Source organism: Grus americana, chromosome Z (assembly GCF_028858705.1).
Source record: "Grus americana isolate bGruAme1 chromosome Z, bGruAme1.mat, whole genome shotgun sequence".
Lineage (NCBI taxonomy): Eukaryota > Metazoa > Chordata > Aves > Gruiformes > Gruidae > Grus > Grus americana.
In genome coordinates, this window is record NC_072891.1 from 10,733,510 (window position 1) to 10,755,306 (window position 21,797).

The 21,797-nt window shown below is 59.9% G+C and overlaps 1 protein-coding gene across 1 annotated transcript; it reads right to left on the reverse strand.

Annotated features, from left to right (window-relative positions):
- Positions 1-229: 229 nt before the first annotated feature.
- On the reverse strand, positions 230-20,594 carry ARID3C (AT-rich interaction domain 3C). The gene is made up of 8 exons (XM_054809944.1): positions 20,392-20,594; positions 19,296-19,637; positions 7,094-7,166; positions 3,286-3,469; positions 2,830-3,074; positions 2,248-2,517; positions 1,981-2,070; positions 230-1,153 (listed from the first exon to the last, which is right to left on the reverse strand). The coding sequence occupies exons 1-8, from the start codon at positions 20,428-20,430 to the stop codon at positions 1,011-1,013; spliced, it is 1,386 nt and encodes a 461-aa protein (XP_054665919.1). The 5' UTR covers positions 20,431-20,594; the 3' UTR covers positions 230-1,010.
- Between the last annotated feature and the right edge of the window lie 1,203 nt (positions 20,595-21,797).

Sequence of the window (21,797 nt, forward strand, 5' to 3'; positions counted from 1 at the left end):
CCCAGCCCCAACGAGGTAGTTCGGAGTGCCCTCCATCTCCCTGCCCTCCAGCTGGGGACCCCGTCCAGGTGGTCTTTGGTGGTGGGGGACACTGCTGGGCCTCCCTGCCCTGCCCGCCCCCAAAACCTCCTCCCAGTGCACAAGCCCCACCCTGATATTAAGCCCCATCCCCATCCCCATCCCAATAAGCTCCACCCCCACCTAACAACTGGTCACATCTCACCCCCACCAGTCCCCCCAGTATCTGACCCCCAGGGTGACCCCTGAGTTGAGGATCTGGGGGCCTGAGGTGCTACCACCCTGGCTTGGCCAGGATGCACCCAGGACCCTGGGGGTGTCTCGGCAGGGGCAGCAAGTCCAGGCAGCTCAGGAGGACTGCACAGGGGAGTCTGCAGTGGGTAGGGGGTGCAGTATATATGCACTGTATAGGGACTACGGGTTATAGGGACTGCAGTGTTTACACTGAGGGTGTGCACAGGTGAAGTAATGCGGGCACCAAAGGTGTGCGTAGGGGATGCAGTGTATGCATTCAGTGTGTATAAGGAATGCAGTGTGCATAGACGTGTATAGGGGAGACAGTACATAAAGGATGCAGCGTGTGCATTGAGTGTGGCAACACAGAGGATGCGGTGTACACAATGAAGTGTGTATAGGGGCTGCAGTGAGGGCACTGAGGTGTGTATAGGGGCTACAGTGTGTAGGGGATGCAGCATGCAGGGCCCAGGGGTACCTCAGGCAGTAGGGCAGGCAGGAGCTGTATGGGGGGGGGACAGGACCTGGGGGCAGCACCTGGGAAGGAAGGTGTGTCGGGGAAGGGGTCCCACGTGCAGGAATAAGGGACAAAAAAGCCCACATGGGTGCTCACAGCCTTGCACAGACACAGCTCAGTATTGCAGGAAGAGGCACCTTTGGGTCCCTCATCCCACCCTGGTAGCCCAGGTGGGTCCCACAGCTCAGCCCCCCAGGCTCTGGGGACCCCCAGCTACTTTCAGAGTGGGGGGGCATCTCCCCTACGGTGAGGTGCTGGTGGGAGTGTGGCTGTGCGAGGGGGCTGGGAGCAGTGGGTTCGGGGCAAGCATGGGGTTCGGCTGGCTCTGGGTGCTCCCTCCACCGGGTGCTGGGGGGGCTTGAGGCCGGCGGGCAAACAGGACGCCTGGGGAGCAAGAGCAAGGGAGTTAGTGCAAACCCAGGGTTGGGGGCTCCGCTCGCCTGGCCCCCAGCACCCATGCTGGGGAGGGTGGGACCAGCACCCCTGGTGGCTCCAGCCCTCCCATCATTTTTTGTGCCTCCCCAGCCCAGTTGCCCTCATCCACGTGGGGCAGCCCGTGGGGTGGTCCAGGACCATTTGGCTGGCAGCCCTGCATGCTGATTAGCCCAGGCCTTTCCAGCTCATTAAATATTTAAGTCCTGAAGGAAAAGCCATATATTTTAATTGGGGGTGTCTCAGCAGGGCAGGCACGGAGCTGAGGGGCACGGGATTAACTGCTTAGCCAGGTAGGGGCACATCGGCACCCCAAAGAAGCCTCTGCTCTAGCAAAGCACCCCAACATCTTCCCTTGCACCCAACACCAGGCTCTGTAACCGGCCAACCCCTGCTTCCAGCCAGAGACCCTCTAGGCACACCAGCATCAGGTGATCCAAGCCCTGCCTGCAGGAGCCCATGGTGGGGGATGACCCCAGGTGCCTTTTTACACTTCTCAGCCCGAGTCCGTCCATCCGTCCATCCATTCATCCTTCCATCCTTCCATCCATCCTTCCCCCACTTTGGCCCTTCATTGCTAGCACCTGCTGGGGGTCAATTTCCACCCGCATTGACCCCCTCCTTCTCCTGCCCCATCTCCCCAGGCCCTGCCACTTCATTACGATGGATTTTATAGTAAAGACATCAGATTGAAGGAAGGACTTGCTGGCCAGGCAGTGGCTATAAGTTATTGGATTTCCCGGCCGCAATTACACAGGCCAAGCGGCCCTTCTATTTACCTGTGTAGACAACTCCATTTATTTCTATTGACATGTTGATACTGCTAATGCCGTTGGTGGACAGGTTCAGTGCGGTCTCCTGTCTGTCATCTGGGGAAAGGAAATACCAATATGAGTGTTAAAAGAAACAGAAACAAGAACCTACCCAAGAGAGAGAAACGGGGCCCTGGTCTCTCTAGGCATCCATGCTCCTCTCCAGCTGCTGCTGCTCCCTCCTGGGGTGCCTGGGAATGGGGTGACCCAAGCTGAGGTGTTGCGTCTCGCTACCTCGGTTGGAGATCTTGACATTCATGGGGAACTGGGAGGCCACAGCCAGGAGGTTGTGCTGCAGTGCGTGTTGCACCAGCCGCTGCTGCTCCTCTGCCGTCAGAGCCACCTTCTTCTCCGGTGGCTCCCCTGTCTCCAGCTTCTCCCGCAGCTGCTCCAGCACTGCTGCCTGCGAGGCGGCTGCTGCTTGGGCCGCTGCAAGATGGTGGCCAGCCAGTCCCACTGGGATAGCGATGCGCCCCGGCACTGCTGCTGCCAGCACGCCATCCTCTGCAATGACCAAGAGAGCTCAGCGGGTCCCCCCCATCACCACCCCATCTCACCATCCCCAGCCAGTGCCACGTGCATCCCAGAAGCATGGGGCAGGGTGTGCCACCACCCCCAGCATCTGGGCTTGGTCGTCCTCCAAAGCCAGGAGAAATAAGCCTTCCTCAGTCCCAGAGAGGGACTAAAAAACCAAAATTGTTCTTATTTTCCCCAAGCAAAAAGGGTGAGAGCAGACAGGGAACATCCCTGCTGCCAGAGTAGTGTCCATCCATGGTGAGAGATGCCCACCATGGGGTAGATGTTGTCCTCACCCACCTTTCTTAACAGCGTGCATTTGACCAAGCTGGCTGCAGCTGTGTGTGGAGATGCTAAGAGCCGGCAGAGACATTTTGGGGGAGCCCAGCAGGGTTGGGGTGCCAGCTGGTGAGTAGTTGAAGAGTGCCGTGCCAAAAGTCTGCCTCCGTCCCTCCCGACGGTTGCTGTCGATGGCGGCCTGGAGCTCCCCGGGAGAGCTGAGTGCCCGCTTCTCACATTCGTAGGGATACAGGTACTTCATGTATCTGCATGGGGAGAGAGCCAGGATCACACACGTCCCAGCCAGCCCTGTGCCGAGTGGGGACCGGGGTGGGGATGGCACCTGCGAAGGGGCAGAGCTCTCCATCCCACTTTGGGACACCCCATGCCGCACACCTGTGGGGGCTCTGGGACATCCGAGCCAGTGGGTGCCCAAGGGTGGGTGCCCCCCACCCGCTGCCACCACCAGGCACTCACTGCGTGCGGAGGGTGAAGGCAGCACTGGTGATGGAGGTAGGTAGGTTGAGGCCCTTGGTGATCTCCCGCCAGATCTTCTTGTTGATGACTTCGACCAGGCCACCCTTGTCCGTCACCAGCCGGTACAGCGTGTACAGGTCCAGCACTTGCTTGGCCATGATGGGGATGCGGTTCACGGGCGTCCCTTTTGGCCACACACAGGGCAGAGAAGAGAGTGCAGGGTGAGCCTGTGGGGACCCTCACTCCCTGGGGACACAGTCCCTACCTTGTCCCCATCACCACTGCAGGTACCAGCTGCTCCCCAAGGGGAGATGCATCTCTCTGAGCACCCATGGGCACAGGGGGTGCAGGCAGGACCCCAGGGTGGCTGGGAGAGTGGCACTGTGCCCACGAGTGGGGCGGACCCTGGCATGCCGGCACAGGGTCCCCATTGATGGAGCTGTCGGTGGGGTCAGGTACGCTCTCAGCTGGGATGTAGGAGCACAGTGGGATGGGCAAAGGGACTCCTCCAGAGCCCCTTAGATAGAGTTGTCCCCCCACAACTCTTAGAGCTCCCTATGGAGTATCTGCCCCCAAAATCTCTCAGACTCCCCCAAGAGTCCCCAGAAAAGCTCCCCACCCCACAGATACCCCCCAGCAGCCCCCTGACTGCTTAAAGGCCTGCAGTGCCCCCCTCAAGAGACCTGACCCCAAATCCTTTTCAAGCATCCTCAGTAGACACCCTGATCCCTGGTCCCCTAGCATCACACCCCCACCAAGGCAAGGGGTGAGGGGACATGGGGTCACCAGGGCTCTGTGAGCCCAGCATGGACCAGCATGGTCCCCACAGCCACTGGGTCTGTTTACAACCCTGTCCCCACTCTACCAGCACCCCCAAATAGCCCCACAGCCTTGCTCTTCCCCACAGTGCCTTGGGGCGATGGTCTGGGCAGCAGCTGTGGGCTGCAGCAGGGCAAAGAGGGATGAGCATCCCGTCCCGTCCCGTCCTGTCCCATCCCACCCCATATTTATTCCTCCTGTGGGGTGGCAGGGAGCGGGTGGTATCGGAAAGCCATCCATTTGGCTGGGGGAGGCTGTCACGGCTGCGCTTCGCCCCTCAAACGAAGCCGTCACTCACCGCCATCCTCCAGCATCCCTAATTTATGGCCCCGATATTGGCTCGGCTTCTTCACATAAGCCTGAAAAATGAGCTCTTTTTATTCCTTTACTGAGTTCATTTAACTTTTTTTTTTTTTGTATGTCTATGTTGTTTGCCTGGTTGGGAAGGGGGAGAGGAGTTTATCCTCCTGAGAAAAAGGTGGAGATATTGACTTGATATCTGCCAGTGGTCCTTCACTGGCCCTGCCCAGGGGCTGCTGATACCAGCCCCATCACCTTTGGGGGGGCGATTCACAAGCTCCCCATCACCCCAATGTGGCAATGAGTTTGCGGGGTCTCAGCCCCCGACTGATGGCCCACGGACTTCTTTTCTCTCCCCCCTCCCCTGCCATAATGGCTAATGAAAGCAGCTGGCCATTAATCTCGGGGCTGCGCGGGGTGGGCGGCTGGTGCCCATCCCGCTGACAAAGGGACCTGTCTGCGTCCCCGCAGAGTGATGGCCCCAGCCTGGCCAGGGCAAGCAGCACAAAAGCCTGGGGAAGTGATACGGCCATTGTGGTGCTGCAATTAGCTCCTTGATTGATTAATGGCCCCGTGTTATTATCGGCAGGGTCCCTCGGCTCAGCACAGGGAGGGGTGGGGGGGGGCCCTGCAGACCCCTGGAGAGCAAAAGCAGAAACAGTCTCCTTATGCCACAGCTCACCACTCTTGGGGGTGCCGCAGAGGTTGGGGCACGGGGATGAGGTCTCCCACTGCCTGCACCCCACGTCTGATACCATGTCTGATACCATCACCCCCATCTCATCCCTACTCACCAAATCCCCCTCCAGCAGTCACCCCCACGTGCCGCTGGGACTGGGTGACCTGCCTCGTGCCACGGGGTCCCCAATGTCCTCCTCATTTCATCCCGTAGTTCAGCCTCGCTAATTTTCCACCCCACTGACAAATGCCCCGACAGACAGCAGGGGGGATGCAGCCCCTTTCATTAGGGATCACCCTGTAGGCATCAATCCCCCCAGGCCCACTATCACCTCAGGGAAACAGCCTGGGGGTTGCAGTCCCCTACCCACGCACCCCTGGGTGCCCCAGCAGCACCTGCACTGGCTCATGGGTGCTGCTTCTCAGCCAGCTCCCGATGACCCCGGGGATGCTGTCCCTGCCCTGCAGCCCCCCTGCTCCCTTTCTCGTTGCTACCTGGCTCCAAAATCCCCTAGTCTTCCAACAGGCACATGCACACCTGCATCTGCGCACCTGCACACCTGCCTACCCTCCCCAGGGGGATGCCACCCGCTTGCAGAGGCATGGGACAGAGGGTACAGGAGCAGGATGGCTGGACACGGAGGGATGAGGATCTGCCTTGACAGAGAAGCACTGGACTCCCTCCCTCCTCCCTGCATCACCAGGTGCTTGCTTAATTAGCCCTGGCCCCAATGGCGAGGGAGTTAATTAGCTCTGGAGAGAGAGATAATGAAGCCGTGGAACAGCCCATGAATCTTGCGGCTGATGGATGCTGGGGGGCTGAGGCAGCTCTGATGCTCCCACTTGCTCCCCACAGCCCTGCACCAGGGCCAGGGGGCCCGGGGATACCCACAGGGCAGTACCAAGCCCCCCCCACACCACCACCTCCAGCTGGGCTCCTACAGCCATGCTAGCTCCCTGCAGCACAGCCCTGAGTGAAATGAGTTTGTGGGGTCTCCCCCCAACCCAGAAGTCGATCCCTGTGTCATAGGCACCCTCACCACCCTTCCCATGGGCACGACCTGGGGGGCGACTGTGCTTTTGTGCCCACCTCTCCCTACACACAGCCAGCCCCATTGCTCCCACACACCCCCTCAGCCTTCCCCTGTTAATTAGCTCGGCATTAACCTCTGCCTGGGGTTTACTGGCTATTGAGCGGCATGTTCATTAATCCACACACCGGCAAAAGGCTCTAATTAATACGGCCGGCCACAGGCCCGCACTTGGCAACTTTTAATTGTCGCAGGCCCGGACGGGGAGGGCGAAGGTTAAAGCATTTATTGAGTCCCCGGGAGCCGGCTCGGCCCCCCCATGCCGATAGCAAAGATTTCCGATGCAGCCGGGCTGGCTGGCAAGCCCTTAACCCCTGGGCACCCAGCACTGCCCGGATTGCTGACCGCACTCCTGTGGATTGCTGACCCCACTCCTGCGGCATCATCATCATCGGCATCACTAAGAGGTGCCAGTAATGGGCATTGTCACCGGGCACTGCTAATGGGGAGTGATAACCAGCACTGCTAATGGGCACAGCTAAGGGCATCCCCACCAGGCATCACTAAAAGGCCCTGCGAATAGGCACTGCTTAATGGGCATCATTAACAGGTGTTGCTAACGGCTGTCACCGAGGAACAGGCTAACAGGCATCCCTACCAGGCATTGCTGGTGGGCATCCCTGCTGGGCATTACTAATGGGCATTGCTACCAGCCTCATCTCCGGGGCCCAGGGGAGCCCCTCTGCCAGCAGCTGCCCAGTGGGGGGCTCCACCTGGGGACATGGGGGCAAATCTGCCAAGTGTGAGCTTATGCATGAGTGTGTGTGTGTAGGAGATGGTGGGGGATGCCCTGCAGGACCTGTTGGGGGGGCTTGTAGAGACCCGCAGCAGATCTGTGCCCAAGTGGAGCATGCTATGAGCCCCTCCAGGCAGCTGGGGGAGGGGTGCCACTGGTGCCCACCCCAGCCACCCACCTTTACCTCTCTTCTGCATGAAGCCAAAGAGGTCATCCAGGAACTCCTTCCGTTTTGGGTCCTCGTCCAGTTCGTAGAGCTGGGTGTGGGAGAGAGAGGGGTCAGCGCTGCCAGCATACAGGGGCATGTGAGGCAGAGGAGGGCAGTGCCGGGGTCAGGACCCTGCCTGGGGCAGGACCCAGCATCACCCCTGGCCCCACTTGCCTGTTCTGCCAGCAACGAGAGGCTCTCCCTGCCCCACAGACAGCATTCCCCAGCACACCATCCGTGCCAGCAGTGCTGGGCTCTCCCCATGCCCGGTGGCTGGTGCTGGCTTGCCACACACCACTGGCTGTTTTGCAGCTTTGCTGCAGAGATGCTGTATCTGTGCCTCAGTTTCCCTGCCCTTCTCCTCACTAGCCAGAGGGATGACAGCGTTTTAGCCCGGGAAGATGATGCCAATGTAGACAGTGCAGCAGCAAATCCCAGGCCCTCGGGCAAGTCCCTGGGACTGGGATGTTCAGCTCTGCTCTGGCTCAGCAGCCTCCTGGCATTGCCCAGTGCGAGCATTCACCAGGTCCCAGCATGGGACCAGCATCCTCATCTGCAGGGACACGCATCCATGCATGCAGGGGAGATGCCGGTCCCTTCCAGAGGTAGGGCAAAGTGGAGGGCCACGGTGCTGGGTGCTGGCAAGGGAGCTGTGAGCACTGGGGCTGTCCCACTCAACCAGGGTGACGGGGCTATCAATAGCCTGATAAGTACGGCCTGAGCTGTACACAGCTCTGGACACATGGACATAATCCCCCAGGCTGAGCTGACGGACAGCATCAGGGAGGCCAGCACAGTCCCTACACCAGGGACATGAAGCGCTGGCTCCATGCGAAAGCCAGGGCTCGCCTGATTCCAGCACAGCGCCTGGGTGACCATGACAAATTGGAGCCTGCCAGATCGATGGCCCAGCAGTAAAAGTCAGAGCACATGAAGGAAAAATTAGCACCAATCGAAGGCGCTATAGACACCAATTCCTCCCAGCGAGCCTGGTAAGAATTTAAAGCCATTGAAAAGAAACAAAACTCAGCAGTCCAGAATGGATTTCCAAAACATATACAAAGAAATTCAAGCTGGAAAACAAAGTCAGGCACAAAATAGAGTCGTTTAAAAAACAATTGTGCTGGGAAAGGCCGTTAAAAACCAATAGAAAGGGAGCACACCCCCCCTCCACACAGCACATCATTCACCGGGCAGATAAAGGGAGCTGGGCTGCAGGGGATGTGGGGATGGGGGGATGCAGGGATGTGATGGGGACACATGAATGCAGAGATATGGGGATGCAAGGACATGGAGATGTAGGGATGCAAGGACTTGAGGGACATGGAGATGTAGGGATACAGGGATGCTCCTACAGACGGTTCCGATCACTGGACAGGCATATCTAACACAGTCCCTCATCTAACCCATGGGCACCAGCTGCCTGTCTCTCGTCTAACAGATGGGTGCTAACTGCCTATCCCTAACCTAGTCTATGGGTGCTACTGCCTGTCTCCCACCACACCCGTGGGAGCTGACTGCGCAGTTCCGAGCCGTCCCATGGTGCTCCATCCCTGCCCCTTCCTCGCCCTCTGGGTGCCACCCATCTGTCCCCTCCTTGCAGCAGGGTGCTCTCGGGGTGCCCCAGCCCCTGGTGCCAGCACCCTGTCCCTCCCATCCACCATGGTGCTCTTTGCCCCCTCCCCATTGCTTGCCCTTTCCCAGGAGCTCCTCGAGCCATCGATTACAGTAACTAGGTCAGGCTTGGAGCAGAGCTCCTGGGGGGTTACTTTGATTTCTGCCCCAGAAAGCCTGTGTGAGCCTGGCTTTGCCTGCATTTCCCTGCCTGTTCCTGCCTGCAGTGGGCTTCAAACCCCACCTCTCCATACCAAACCCATTTCCACCCCTTGCAATCTCCTGGCTTGTCAAAGCAGGAGTAAACCCCCCAAAATCAGCAACCACTGCGCATCCCACAGCAGGGCAAAGCCACCACCTTCCCTAGGGGTCAACCCCGTGGGTGGGCTCCTGCAGCCTGAGCTCAGCAGCACCTACGCCTCTGCCAGGCCCCCGGGTGCTGCTCACATTTCTGCTCCTACACCTGGTGTGTGCCACCACTGCCTCCAGCCCCCGAAAGCAGTGTGACCTCCAAGCGCTGGGATCTCTTTTTCCACCATTTATTAACCTCTTTTACCTTTTATCTGTGGGGCACTGAGATGCAAAACCACATTACATCAAATGGGGAGCAAAGGTCAGCTTTTAAGTGGAGATGAGAGTGGAGCCGAGTAACAAGGGATGCACCAGGCGTCCCGTAAGGTTGGAGGATGCTCAGGCTGGAGAGGAGGTGGTGTTTGGGGGGTTCTTGCTGGTAGGGGCTGGGCTGGGTCCCAGCCAAGGCTGGCAATGGGATCCAGGTGCCACAGGTTCACAGGGTGGCATAGGTGGTGGTCTGCTACAGTGTCCAGGCATGGAGGGACCCCCAGACACACCCAGTCCTAAGAAAGGAGCCAGCTCCATCCTACCCAGGGTGCCTGGCTCTGCCACTCACCCTCCTCCTCCTGCAGGGTGGGCACCGTGGTCCCCTCCTGCCTCACTTGGGGACTGACCATGTAAGCAGCAGATCACAACCCCTCTGGGGTCACACACAATCGCTGTAGGGGGACACACACCTCATGTGGGTGTACACAATCCTATATGGCAGACACAACCCCACACGGGTGTGCACAAGCCCATGCGAGCATACACAACCCTACCTGAGCGTGCACAACCCTGTATGGTTTCACATAACACCACAAGTGTGCACAAGCCCTCATGGGCATGCACAACACCATACAAACTTGTACACAACGCTGTACTTGCACACACATCCCCCCAGGGGGGCATAAAAGCTTGCATGGGCACGTACAAGCATGCACAACCCTGCATCAGTGTGCACAACCCTGCATGGGCACACAGAAGGTCACATGAATGTGCACAATGGTGTACAAGCACACACAGCCCGTACAGGCACAAATCCCTACACAGGCACATACAACTGTGTTCAGATGTGCACAGCCTGCTACCAGCACGCACAACCCCAGGTGGGCAGGCGCAACCCCAGGTGAGCATGCACGGCCTTTCATGGGTGCACACAACTCTGCAGGAGCATGCACAACCCCATACATGCATGCACTCCAGATGTGCATGCACAACCCCAGATGGACATGCACAACTGCGTATGTGCACACACAACCCTGTATGTGCATGCACAACACCAGATGGGCACTCGTTACCCCAAACAGGCTCTCAGAACCCCAGACAGGAATGCACAACCCCAGCCGGGCATGTGCAACCCCATACATGCACGCACAACCCCATACATGCACGCACAACCCCATACGGACAAGCACAACCCCATATGGACAAGTACAACCCCAGATGGGCACATATAATCCCAGACTGGGACACACACACCCAGTCGGGCACGCACAGCCCCATACGGGCATGCACAACCTCAGACAGGTACACGCAACCCCAGGATGCACAGCCCCCCCCAGGGGCACACACCACCCCAGAGCATCCCCCCATCATGCACCTTGGAGCAGTTGGGCAGGCCTTGCCCAGGGGCAGTTGTGCAACACCAGCAGCTCCTGCTTGCGGTGACCTATGAGCAAGGACCCTTTTAATCGTGTTTGTATTGATATAATTAGTAACTCATTTAACGCCATCGATGTAACTATATTCCTCTATAAACAGAAGTATTAAACTGTCAAGCCCAGGGATCAATATCTGCCGGTGTGCAGCACAGCTCCGCTCTGCTGGCCTCGGGGACCCCGTCCGTGGTGCTTGCTCCCCCCAAAAGCTGCAGCACCCCCAGCACCACCTCACCTCTGCCTGGCACCACCGCTCGGGTGCTGGTGCAGGGCCAGAGCAGAGTATCTTCATCCCCACCCCACCCTGGGTCCAGCTCCAGGGACCCTGCTCCCTCCCGTCATCCCATTGCCATGGCGACATCTTTACTCCTTAAGGGATGGGGATAACTGGGCTTGCCGGGCAGGTTAAAGGTCAGTGGGTCGAACATGGTTTATTAAAGGGACATGAACAGACCTTGTGCCTCCTCACCACGATTCAATAACATCGTCAGCACCTCTCATTCGCCCAGGAGATGCCTCTCCCAGAGCGTGGGGGGCTTGCAGGGCTGGAGCTGGGGTCCCTGGCCCCCTTTAGCCCAGCTGATCCCCTAGACAGAGGAAGGATGCGGTGAGGTGCTAAGCCACCCCCCAGGCATCTCCAGGCTGCCCTGCCCCAGTGAGCCTCCCAACAGCCCCCCCAGGGCCCTGCTGCCAAGGGAAATGATCGCAGCAGGACCCCCACAGTCCCCGTTCAGCTGCCACCTCCTGCTGGCAATAAGGGCTCAGATAGGCAACCAGGATTTAATCCACTTAATACAAGCTGTATTGATCCCGGACCCTGCTCGGCTCCCCCCCACCTCGCGTCTCTCCCCCACACCCCTGAGCCGCTTAATATGCACCACATTGATTAGTCGCACCGCTAATTTTTCCATCTGTCCGCTGTTCACGCAGGGAGCTCGGGTGATGCTCGTCCCTGCACACCTCCCAGCCCCCCAGGGTACAGCTGCACACTGTGGGTGGCCATCCACTGACAGGCTATTTTGGGGTCCCTGCACCCCTCTGGAGCCTCACTGTCACCTCTGAGCTGGGGGTCCCCAGCTCCTTTCCCAGAGACATGGTCCATGGCTGGGCACCCAGACACTGGGGTGTCCCTGCCTATGCCCTGATGGCATAGGGGGGACAGGAAAGCCATCAGTGCCTCAGTTTACCCTGCAGGCTTGCAACCACAGGAACTGGCTATTCCCAGTTGATGCACGGCCCTGTGGATCCTGGGGTGCAGGGACCCCATCAGTGTCCATGGTCAGAGCCCCCCCAGCCATGAGGCACACACAAAGGAGCCGAGGGCTTGTGGGTCACCCCCTCATACCCACTGTCAGAGCTGGGGGGCAGTTCACTCCCCGCTGGGCACAAACCACCCCCTGACCTTGCAAGCCACTGCTCGTCTCCACCACCAGTCATTAATAAGTTAATGGTTATGGGACGGCTTTGCCTGGACGCTGGCTGCATTCAAAGGTGCTGCCAGCTCTTGGGGAGGCCTGCTCCCCCAACCCCACAGCCCCGACGGGTGCCGGGGTGCTCACTTGCCCCAACATCCCCAGCCTCAGTGGTCACCCCATCAGTGTGGCTGGACACCCCCTCCAGAGCCCTCTCCCAGTGCCGTGGCTCTCCCCGCAAAGCCTTTCATCATGCTTAATATTTAACGGCGCTTTATAGAGCAGCAGGTTTAATCAGCGCTGATAATGCGGCGGATCCAGCAGGTCATTAAAACCCCCCTCCCCACGGTGGCGGGCGCCGCCGCTCCCAGGAGAGCTGCTTGCTGCAAACATTAACCTGGCTTCATGCAAGGTAAGGGACTGTTTGCTGGCAGCGCTGGCCTTGGGAGGGCAGCCCCCCACCCACAGCCCGACCCTGGGGTGAAGGTGGGGACTCATAGGGTCCCCAGCCTCCTCCTCAACCCATTTTGCAGGAGGGGAAACTGAGGCATAGGGTGCCAGCATGGCTCCCCAAAGGTTGGAGCCACATCTCTGGAGGAAATATGCTGCATGGTGTCACCACGGGCACTGTCTGCAGACCTGTCCTGCCGTCCTACTGTCGTACATCCGTCTGGGGGAAGTGGTGCAGGTGGGGGGTGTCCTGGCTCCTGGCAAGCGTGCGTCCCCCACGCTTGGCCCCTTGTTACTCGTTCATGGCTGAACAGGCAGGCAGTCAATGAGGGGAATTGTTCAGGTTAACCTCCCTGACCTGCCGGCACTTGACACACCACTGCCTCCCCCACCATCCTTGCTTTCCTCTCCATCCCTGCCTCCCCTGCAATCTCTCCCTCCCATGGTGATCGGAGCTGGGGGACCCCCCTCCAGCACCAGCACCACCCTAAGTGTCCCCCAAGGGACATCCATGCACACACCCACTATAAGTGCATAGGTGTGCGCACAGGGAGTGTGCTTGCACACGTGGGGGTCTGTACATGCACACGCCTGCTATAGGGCTGGGTGAGTATGGGGGTGCACACCTGGGCAGGCTGTGCACATATCTGGGATGTGTGTTGGGTGCTCCGTGATCCCCCCATGCACCTTTGGCCCCATCCCCTTCCTCTGGCCACTCTGAAGGGCCAATGGGGGAGGAAGGGCTGGTTGCACCACGGGGCCAGAGACCCTGTCACCCAGCTCCACTGTCAGAAGAGCCGCCCAAGTAGACAGGGCATCTGGGGCTGGTGCTCACTCCTACCCCACCACCGAACGTGAATGTAGATGCTGGATCCAGGACAGAGCAACCCTGAGCTGCAGCCTACTGCAGGGGAATGTGTCGCTGCCAACGTGGGCATCCCTGTGCCCCAGGGGACAGACCACTACAGCCCCATGTACAGTGCCCAGCACACTTGACCTGTGCATGCTCACACACCCACCTACACACTCCCACATCATGTGCATGCTCTCCTTGCACTTCCAGACATGCTCTCCTCAGGCAAACGCTACCCCGTGCACGCTCACACAGCCCCTATACATGCTCTCTCTCTGCACACAGAGCCAGCCCTCCGTGCATGCTCAAACATCACCTATAGACTCTTCCTCTTCACACACTGCCTGGGCACGTTCATCCATCCCCTTTACACACTTTTCCTGTGCATATCCACACACCTGTGCACACTCATACACCCCCTACACCCACTCTCCTTTTGCACACACATTCTGTTCGCACTCACACATCCTCTATACACTCTGTGCACACATACACACCTACTGTGCATGCTCACACATCACCTATGCATTCCCCCTGTGCACATAAACACACAACCTGTGCACACTCACTCAAGCCCTACACACACTTTCCCTGCACACCCACACACACCTTGTGCGTGCTCATGCATTCCCTATATACTCTGTCCCTAGTGCATGCTCATACACCTCCTATACACACTGTCCTCTGCGCACATTGACCCCCAAGCACACCAGAGCTCACTCCCACACTCCCACACAGCTGCAAACTCCCACGGGCACCCCTGTGGGGGCCAGATCCCACCTCCCTGGGGCCATATTTCCCCTCCCTGCCACAGCCCTGCCCAGCCTGCTGCCTGCACAGGGGATTTACATCCATTATTAACCCAATTAGAGGATTACCGGAGGCCCAAGTCAGCAAGGGGGTGCATCCCCCCCCAAACTCCCCACTCACATCAGATTCAGGGGCAGCAGCTGGGGAGGGAGCTGGGGGCAGCTGCAGGGGGGGAGCCCTGCCTGAGCTCCACTCCTGCCCGCAGTGCCTTTCTTCTCACACTCTTGATTAGTTTTTACACCTCCTCTTTGGAGCCCCCGATCCGAAGCCCTTGGGACACCCCTGGTTGGGAGATGGCGTTGTGGCAGCCACCGAGGCTCTCAGCATGCCTCAGACTGCAGCGTGGCTGGGAAGGGCCCTGGGGGACAGCAGGAAGGGCAGGGGGCTGACACTCATCAGGATTCAGGTACTCAGCACTGTGGGCTGGGGCGTGGAGGGGGGCTGAGCTCCCAAACCCTGCCCCAAACACCCACGGGACCATATGGCTCCGTACGTGGAAACACCGGACCATGCATGTGCAGGAGTGCCCATATATGCTGGGACACTACACATGTCCCTGTACATACACATGGGTGTGTTCAGACATGCATGGGCACACCATAGATATGTGGGCACACACATGGTGCCATACGCATCCCTACACACACACAAGTATGGGTCCATACACATTTGGCCACATCCATACACACCTGGGTATTCATATAGGTCCATAAACACATACTGGCATTCACACGGGTTCATACATATTTGGGCACTTATATGGATCCATACACACACATAGGGTCTCCCAGAGATCCCCACACATGCGGGCACTCATACAGGTCCACACACACGTATCAGCACTCACGTGGGTTCAGATACACACGGGCATACCCCGACACTTACATCAGGATTTACTTGGATCCATACACTCATATTGGTCCCTATGCATACACACACAGAACACCTCCACATGCACTCCCAGATGTACCCCAGCAGCCCCCTGCTCCTGCCCTGTGCCCCTGCACTTGTGCCGGGCTGATGGAGGTGCCGGAGCTGCTGCCACTGGGGATTAGCACACTGACCCTTGCTGCTACCATCACCTCCCCACTGCAGGTGGTCCCGGCCCTGGGGCAGAGCTCTGCCTGCAGGTTTGCTGGCAAGAAGCCTCCAGGCAGCCACGGACAGGAACAAACACCATGTCCATTCCCACCCTCGCCCCGCCTCTGAGGTGTAACCAGAGACCCCCTAATTTAGCCCCAGGAGCCCTGTGGTTGTTGCTTCTGCACCTGGGTTGAAGATGTGCTGGAGGGGGAAGAGACACACTGGGGCAGGGAGACCACCTCCCTCCCCCTGGGGTCCCCCTCCTGAGCCACCTCTGCCTCCCCAGCCCTGCAGGTGAAAGCAGTGGGGACAGAGGCAGGCGGATGAGCACTGCACAGCCCTGCTGCCCCATTTTGGGGTGACCCCAAGGCATGGGAAGGGGAACTGATGGATCAGGATGTCCATGGTAGGGAGGGCTGCTGCCAACTCAGAGCACTTTCCTCCAGGCTTTGAGATGAGCACATCCATTCATGGCTGGTGAGCCCCCTCAAAATGCATGGAAAGGGTAGGCTGGTGCAAGAGGTGACTGCGGGCAGCAGGGACAGATGGGGCAGGAGCAGCACCATGGTGGAAGGAGGAACAGCCACACCAGGGTTGGCTGAGGATGATGTCAAACAGCTGCTGGCAAAGCAAGCCATCCCCAAATTAACTGCTGAGGCTATCAGACACCTGAGAGTCCCCAAAGGGCTGTCCAGTGTTGACACCCCCCAGCTGCTCCTGGGCAGGGAGGAAGGAGCTTCAGGAGGTCCTGATCCCCCCAACCACAACCAGATGGGCCTGAACACGTTGGCGGGGCCCTGGCAGGGAGGGCATCCTCCTGCCAGCAAACACTCCACTGCTGGGAAGCCGGGCACAAAACCCAGGCGTGTGAATCCCTCCTGCCTGGGGCTTTCCTATGGTGCCATCTCCAGGAAGAGCTAGGGGATGGAGAAGAAAACCCCAGGTCCTGGTGTTGCTCCTCCATCACTTGGAAGAAACCAGAGCACCCATCACCATGTTTGTGCATAGCTCACCAGGGTCAAAAGCTGAATTCATGGACCCGAGCTGGCACCAGCAATGCCAGGCTTTTCCCAGTGCCCTCCAAGTTAAATGTGTAATGCAGCACTGCAGCATCACAACTTGGTGGCATCCCCATCCCCAGGGAAGGGGAAGTTCATGGATAATGCATGGTCAGACCCCGCTCGGTGCCCCCCACCCCAGGGCAAGGGCTGCCTTGCAGCGCTTGGTGCAGGAGACCTCCCAGACCTTTGCCCAGTTCTCTACCCATGTGTCCTTATCAAGTGTACATAGACCGGCGCCGGGGGCTGATGCAAGAGGCAGGTGTGAGGGGGTCTCACAACCCTGTAACATCAGAGCGGCCCTCCCAGATCAGAGCAAAGGTCCTACCAGCCCCCCCCAAACCAGTGCCTCGGAAATCATATAAAGCTGGGGGAAGCAACGTTTGCCTATTAACTCTTGATGGATTTCTCTACCACAACCTCATCCTTTGCTCCCATTTTTAGCACCACCATGCTGCATGGAAACCCCCCCACAGCTGGTCCTGCACCCACCTCCTACCACCTCCCCATCAGGGCCTCTTCCTTGCTGCAGAGAGCTGGGGAAGTGGATCCCTGCCCACCCCCCTGCAAACCATCCTGGATTTGGAGATCCCCATTCACTTGGCTATCTCCCCCACCCAGAAGCATGACAGCAAAGACAGACCCTGAGACCCATCCCGGGTGATGCCAGCAGTGCCATGCTGGCATGGGGCAGCTTCAGGCAGGGGGGCCTGGTGGGAAACACAGCCCATGTGTCCCTCTGCAGCCCACAGCATCACAGCCCAGCCCCTGGGAAACCTCCAAAAGCCAGAGCACAGCCACCCTCCCCACTCAGCCCCTGCTGCGAGTGGAGAACCTGTTCCCCAGGCTGGGTGAGGCACAGCCCTGCAGCCTGGGGAAATCCCGGGGGGAACACGTCCCTCCCAGCCAGGGGTATGTCCCCTCCCAGGCAGGTGCATGTCCCCTCCCGGATGATCAGAGGGAAGGGACAGGAGTGACAGCCAACTTGCAGACCCCAAGGCAAGCCGGCACTGCAGCCTGCTCCAAACTGCCACAAGGCAGAACCACACAAAGTCAAGGCACGGCTGGTCCCGGCAACTCCGTTCCCCTCTCCCTGTCCCATCCTGTATAAGCCACGGAGAGGCAATCAGTCCCCTTGTCCCTGTGCACCCAGGGGTATTGAACATAAGGGACATCCCACTGCCTCTGGGCTGGTTGGGACATGCCACCAGGTGGGAAACCCACGTGTGGGTCTCTGGAGTAGGGACCGATTGCCTTTCCGATCAGGGTTGGAGAAAAAAAGAGAACAAGCAAGCAAGGAGCTAGATGTCACCCTGAAAAGGGGTGGCAGGATTTAGCTACCCACACTGCCTTCCCCTGCCATCCATCTCCCCAGTATTCACACCGTGCTGCTGGCTTCACTCCTGCCCCACGCGGGGAGCGCAGGCAGCCCCAGCCAAGGGCAGGGCGTGAGGCTGAAGGACGAGAAATGCCAGGGATGCTTTCTCTTTGTAAAGCCTCCCCAGGCCTGGGAAGGAGGAGCCGCTTCCCACCACCCTCCCGGCTGACCCCGGGAACCGGACAGTCAGCCTTTTTCTGCGCAGCGGGGTGTAACGTAACACTTCCCGGCGCCCAGGGAGCTGAGCCCTGGTCCCTCCAAATAACACTGTGTTGTGCAATCTCGACACCGAAAAGGCAGCAGCATGGCCCTACAGCACCTTAAAGTCAGGTCCCTGCTGCTGTCCCTGTCCCCTCCTGCCAGAGCCACTGTGGATGAGCCAGTAAGTCCTCTCATCCCACTGTTCCCTGAGCAATGCCATCCTAAAAAGCCACACACCAGCTGCACGGGGACATCTCTGCCTGCTCCGTCCCCTCACCACATCCTCCCTGTCACCCACCCTGTCACCAGTGTCACCCGTGTCCCCCCCCACCAATAATGAAGCTGAGCACATGGGGAGCGCAAATCCAACCTGGTGCTGTGCAGTCCACACTCACACCCATGCACAGAGCAGTACCCACTCCATGCCAACCAGTGCTTGCACAAACCAGCACGTTGAACACAGAGAGGCCTTTCTTCTACCTGTATACGAACCCCAGAAGCCAGATTTCTGTGGCACAGGGGTCTCCCCTATGCCCACCAGCAGTGAGGTGACAGGGTCAACATGCTGCTCCCTCCAGCCAATGTAGGTAATCAATGAGCTGCATTGACCAGCCGTAATATGCCCTGGCCCACACAGAGGTATGGGAGAGATCGGCTCCATGGGCTGTTGGTTTCTTGGAGTGACAACGCATCAGAGCCCTTGTCCATCTCCACAAAACCGCCGCGAACATGGGTCATCCCATTTTGCCCATCACAGAAAGCAACACGCATGGAGCCCGCATGGGCCAGGGTGGGCACAGGGAGGTGCCTGGACACTGGGCTGCGGGGCCTGGGGACATGGGGAAGGTGGGGAACATGAGGCAGGAGTGGAATGAGGTTCAGTGGCAGGGAGATGGGGAGCACACCAAGGATGCCTGTTGGGGTGGGGCAGGACTCAGGCAGTGAGGAGCATTCAGAGGGTACCCATTTGGGGCAGGATGGGGCTCTGGGACAGTGGTGTTTGGTTGCACTGACTGCTTGCCTGGAATGCAGTTTGGGAGCAGTGGAGGGGAACTGTGGGGTTCCCATTTAGGGTGGCATGGTGATAAAGTCCAGGGGTAATAGTGGTACTGGGAATGTCTGCTTGGAGTAGGTCTGGGATGGGGCTTGGGGCAGTGGTGTTGCCCATTTAGGGTTGGACACAGACAGGGTTTGGGGGCAGTGGAGGGCATAAGTGGTGTCCCTTCAGGGAGGGCTGAACCCTGAGTCTGGGGGCCGTGGGGGCACAACGAGGATGCCCACCTGGGGCGGCTGGTGCTGGTGCCGGTGCGCGGGATGCCTCCTACCTGCTTGAACTGCTCCTCGTAGGTCCACTCGTGGTGTGGGGGTGGTGGCGGGTCGCGGGGCTCCCCTTCTTCCTCCTCTTCCTCCTCCTCCTCCTCTTCCTCCCCCTCCTCCTCCTCCTCCCCCTCCGCGACGGCGGGCGGAGGGCGCGGGCTGGGGGCCGGGCGGCGGCGGGGAGCGGCGGGCAGCGGCCCGGGGCCGGGGCCGGGCTCGATCGGGGCCCGTCGGGGAGCGCCGTCGGGGCCGCGGGCCAGGCGGGCGGCCTGCTGCCGCTGCAGGCTCTCCATCACCGCCGCCAAGCGCAGCCCCCCCGCCGCCCCCGGCCCCCGCGGCGGGGCGGCCGGCTGTGGGCACAGGGCACGGCCTCAGCGCCGCCGCCGCCAACCGAGGAGGAGGAGGAAGAGGAAGGAGGGGAGGCAGCACCCTCCACCCCACCCGATCTCCCCCCCCCGCTCCCGGGGGCCCTGCCCAAAAGTTGGCCGCGAAGCCGCCGCTGCACCGGGCGCGGCACTCGCTGCCGGAGGGGCTGCCTCCCCTGCCGCGACCACCCAGCACCGTCCCCTGTCCCACCCGTCACCCTGCCCTACCGGGGACCCGGTCCTCCGGGACCTCATCACCGCTCCTCCGGGGGACGCCCTCCCCGCTCCCACCGGGGACAGGTCTGACCCGGGACATCCGTCGCTGTCTTGCGGGGAGCCCCCCTCCTCGGTCCGCTGGGGACCGTGTCCTGCTGGGACACCCCCCCCCCCCCGCGTCCCCGTCCCACCGGGGACGCCGTCTTACTGGGGACCTTCTCCAGTCCCCAACCAGAGACCTCCGCCCCGACGGTCGCATCGGGTACCGTCTCCTACCGAGTCCGCCCCCGCGCCGGCTCCGTCGGGGACCCCGACCCGGTGCCGCCGGAGATCCCCTCCTCGATCCCACCGTGCGCCCTGTCCTCCCGGGACCCTCCTTCCGTCCCACCGGGGACCTCCATCCCGCTCCCTGTCCGATCCTGTCCGACCGCGGGGTGCCCCCACCCCGCTACCACCGTGCACCCCCGCGCTACCGGGGCCCCTCCGCTCCGTCCCGTCGCGGTGCGGCCGCGCCGGCCCTCACCAGGGCGGGTTTGGCCGCCAGGCTGGGGTTTTCCACCATGCCGCCGGCTCCGAGCGCCGCCCGGGGCTCGCCCCGCCGTCCCGGGGGGCACGGCCGGCTGCTCCGCCCGGTCCCGGCCCGTCGCTCACATGGCGCCGCGCCCGCCGATATTTCTTTTATTCCGCAGCAGATGAGGGTGGGTGGGATTTTTCCCTCTTTTCTTTCTTTCTCTCTTTCTTCCTTTTTTTTTTTTTTTTTTTTTTTTTTGCAACAAGTGGCAGGCAGGCAGCAACACCCCTCCCCGCTCCCATTTGCTAGCGCACGTCAAGGGAGTCATCCGGGGAGGGCCGGGCTTGCAGCAGCCCCGGGGGATCGCCCCGGGACCGGCCCGCCGAGAGCCGGCCAGGGGCCGCCCTGTGCGGGGCCGCGGGAGGGGCTGGGGCTGGGGCCGCAGGGCGCTGGGCGGGCTGCAGTTTTGGGGGGGGGGGGGGCATGGCGTGCATGCATGGGGGTGTTGGGAGAGGGGAGTGCACAGTAGGGTGTGCATAGGGTCTAGGTATGCATACGTATATGTGTGGAGCGAGAGGAGCATATAGGAGGGGCGTGCAAAGAGTCTGTGCACCCATACTAGTGGGTGCTGCACACATTGCACACGTATACAGAGGGTCTGCATATGTATAGATAGCTGTGTGTGCTGGGAGAAGGCAGTGCATTGCATGAGTGTGTGCATTTGTGCAATTAGTCTGTGCTTCTGTGCATGTGTGTGTGCACTGGGTGAGTTGAGCGTTCACCACAGGTGTGCGTGCAGTGTCTGAGCATGCATGCATCTGTGCACACTGGGATAGGTGAGTGCACTGCATGTGTGCGTGCAGGGGAGCCTGTGCACACCCACCAGGAGGGTGCCCTGCATGTGTGTGCGCACATGCTGCATTTAAGGTCTGCATACACCCTGGGGGAGTGGAGGACGTGTGTGTTTCATTGAGGCGTTTGCACTCACATGCATATGTGCAGCTATGTGCGTTGTCAGAGGGGCTGTGTGTGCAGAGTGTGTGTGCACGTGTGTGTACGCTGTTGGGGACAACAGTAAGTGCTTATATGTGTTAGCCAGGAGCTGGGTGTGTGTGTTTTGTGTGCTCACCTGTAGGTGTGTGCGATCAGTGTTGGGAAAGGTGGGGGTGTGTGCTGTGTGCACAGGCAGGCACATGTGTTTGGGGGATGTGGGTGTGTGTACCCACATTGTCAATCCATGTGCAGGCATAAAGGGGCATTTTGGGTGAGCTGCAAGCACTGGGCCCTGATCTCCATCTGCAAGAACTCGGGGGTCACCGCAACACACCCCAAGCCAGGGCCTGAGACCCGCTCGCAGGTTGGGGCCACCGAGGGGTCCTCCTGAGCTGTGCTGTGTATGACCAGATGCTGGTCAAAGG